This window comes from Sinocyclocheilus anshuiensis, unplaced genomic scaffold (genome assembly GCF_001515605.1).
Source record: "Sinocyclocheilus anshuiensis isolate Anshui unplaced genomic scaffold, SAMN03320099.WGS_v1.1 scaffold469, whole genome shotgun sequence".
Taxonomy (NCBI): domain Eukaryota; kingdom Metazoa; phylum Chordata; class Actinopteri; order Cypriniformes; family Cyprinidae; genus Sinocyclocheilus; species Sinocyclocheilus anshuiensis.
Window position 1 is genome coordinate 1526937 of NW_015537995.1, and position 2412 is coordinate 1529348.

A 2412-nucleotide genomic window follows, 5' to 3' on the forward strand; every position below is an offset into this window, starting at 1 on the left:
TGTCTTTGTGTGTGTGTGTGTGTGTGTGTGTGTGTGTGTGTGTGTGTGTGTGTGTGTGTGTGTGTGTGTGTATGGATTGTAGACGCCACTGGCTTCTAAACAATTTGGTTCTGTTTACATCACTCTTGGAGACACAAATCAATTCCTACTGGAAAGTCCAGCGATGTGTGATGCCCACAAGAAGAGCCTGTCCCTGTTGTCTTCAGCCTCAAGCACAAATTAGGTGGAACAAATCAGAAATCCAGTGCACCACCGACGTTTCATGGAGGAATGTGTCCTGTGCAAGCTTCCTCACCACTAACTTTCCATACAACTCTTCAGTGGCTTCAAATGCCGTTTTAATTATCATTCATAGTACAAAGTGCATTTGATAGAGCTTCTTTCTTTAAAATATTGCATATATCAAACAATTTGTAATTCCTGAAGTATGCAAGTATGGGATACTTTAAGAATTACATATTGAGAAAGATCTCAAAAGCTACAACGCTAATTTGAATCTGGTGTTTCAAAATGAGGAGCTACCAGCTGCATTAAAAATGGTCTTGGGGGGATTTCAGTTTTCATTTTTTTATATATGGTGAACATCATATCTTTATTAGATGACTAGATGTTCAAAAATCTCCACTTAAAGCAAGAATATGGAAAAAATATAATGACCAGCTGACCTTAAGTTATTATTTTAATGGGGTGCCTCAGGTATCCGTTCTCTGTCCTTTTTCATTTTACACTAACCTCTGTTGGGCCGGCGTACATCATTGGTGAAGGGAAAATGGCCACTATGGTGGAGTTGGGGTCAAGCAGTCCCTCCTCCAGGACAGCCGCATGCTGTTTCATGCGCCAGGCCAGTGGCACGTCATCATCTTTGGTCCAGCCGCCCAGTGGGTGAAGCAGAAGCACGGGTCGACGATAGCCACGTTCAATTAGACGCCGCTGCGTGTCCTGCATGAGCAGTGCATGGCCATTATGCACTGGGTTCCGCAGTTGGAAGGCAAAGACGACATCTAAAAATGAGAGAAGAGTGTTTAATATTTCATAACTTGCCATATATATATATAATTGTATTGCAGCAATATATGGATGAATGCAAGTCTATGACAATACAATTAAATTCCATTAAAGAAAATGTATGTCTATGTGACCTGCTACAGTTCGAGGGCAAGACGACTTCTACCTCACAACATACTAGTCAAAATTAGGTCAAAAGGAGCAACTCCTGAGTGTAGCTCCATACCTGCATTCATCTCTTTAAACTTCTGCTTAAGTTCGGTTGGTGTGAGCCTGTAACTATCCAGCCCGTCATTCCAGTAGATCCGATCCAGCACCTGGAGATCACCACCGACCAACCAATCTCCGCTCTCCATCACCATCTGCCACAGGAAAAACCACCAGGAAAAACACCAATGATCATCTGTACAATACTGTTGGAAAAATGCCATAATTTGCCCTGCTTCTTTGAGGTATGAGGAACATAAGGAACCCTTCAGATTCTGAAACCAAATGATGCATGCAAGAACATACTGACTTAAACTCTCAACATTGTTATAAGAAAGTGGTCGAACATAGTTACTGAATAAAGTCTTGTCTACAGTCTTCTTCTGGCCACAAACCAGCCACAAAGACAGGAAAAAAAACTGTTTAAAATTGCCAACCACAGTTGGTTCTGAAAACATACAAAAATCTAACAAAACTATGCATTTCAAAAATATGATTGTTGTGAGTTGTACAATCCAACAGGCTTTTCCTTAAAAGTGCTCATTGTAGCAGCCTAGGAACTTAAATAGTAAATACATTTTTGTTTCCCTGTACAAGTTTAATAATCCTAGTTAGAAAGCTCTAGTCTACAAGCTTGATATCATTCCTAAATTTGGGCCCCTCGTTTATTAGCTTAAATTTCTACACAGTTCCATTTAAAACCAGGAATTACAATCCCTCTATATAGTGACCAATCATATCAGGCTACAACTTTCGGCTGCTTTTGCTAATATTTCACCTTCAGGAGGTCTTCCCTGGCATTCGTTGAGCTGGTAACTTGGCCAGGGTTAAAAAGCAGTACAGTATGGTGAGAATACCACAGCTCTCTGCAGATTCGGGGCCGCTAGGATGAGAATACCATTTCACAACCCCACAGACTTTCATCTATTGATTTGACTTGACAGCAGCACTGGTGGCTCGAGAACGTCTCGGTTACGTATGGTAACCCTCGTTCCCTGAAGGAGGGAACGGAGACGTCACGTCGGATGACCGACGAATTGGGATCTCGCTTAGGAAGATTCCACTCGAGCCCGACACTCTCGGCGGCCCGGGAATGCATAGCCATCATTTCCGGGTCCGTATCCGGCACCGCTGACCACTCAGAGGGCAGCAACGCTGACGGATCTTCATCCCCAGAGAAATCCGGCTCACCCTCCGATG

At 42.9% G+C, this 2412-nt stretch overlaps 1 protein-coding gene across 1 annotated transcript in view; it reads right to left on the reverse strand.

The window, feature by feature from the left end:
* Positions 1 to 2412, reverse strand: part of LOC107676020 (bifunctional 3'-phosphoadenosine 5'-phosphosulfate synthase 1) — a 21907-nt gene that overhangs the window by 6719 nt on the left and 12776 nt on the right. Inside the window, exons 9-10 of the mRNA XM_016470545.1 lie at positions 1232 to 1367; positions 733 to 1001 (exon numbers count right to left, since the gene is read on the reverse strand). Coding sequence (XP_016326031.1) covers positions 733 to 1001; positions 1232 to 1367 — 405 coding nt within the window. The remainder of the gene's footprint in view (positions 1 to 732; positions 1002 to 1231; positions 1368 to 2412) is intronic.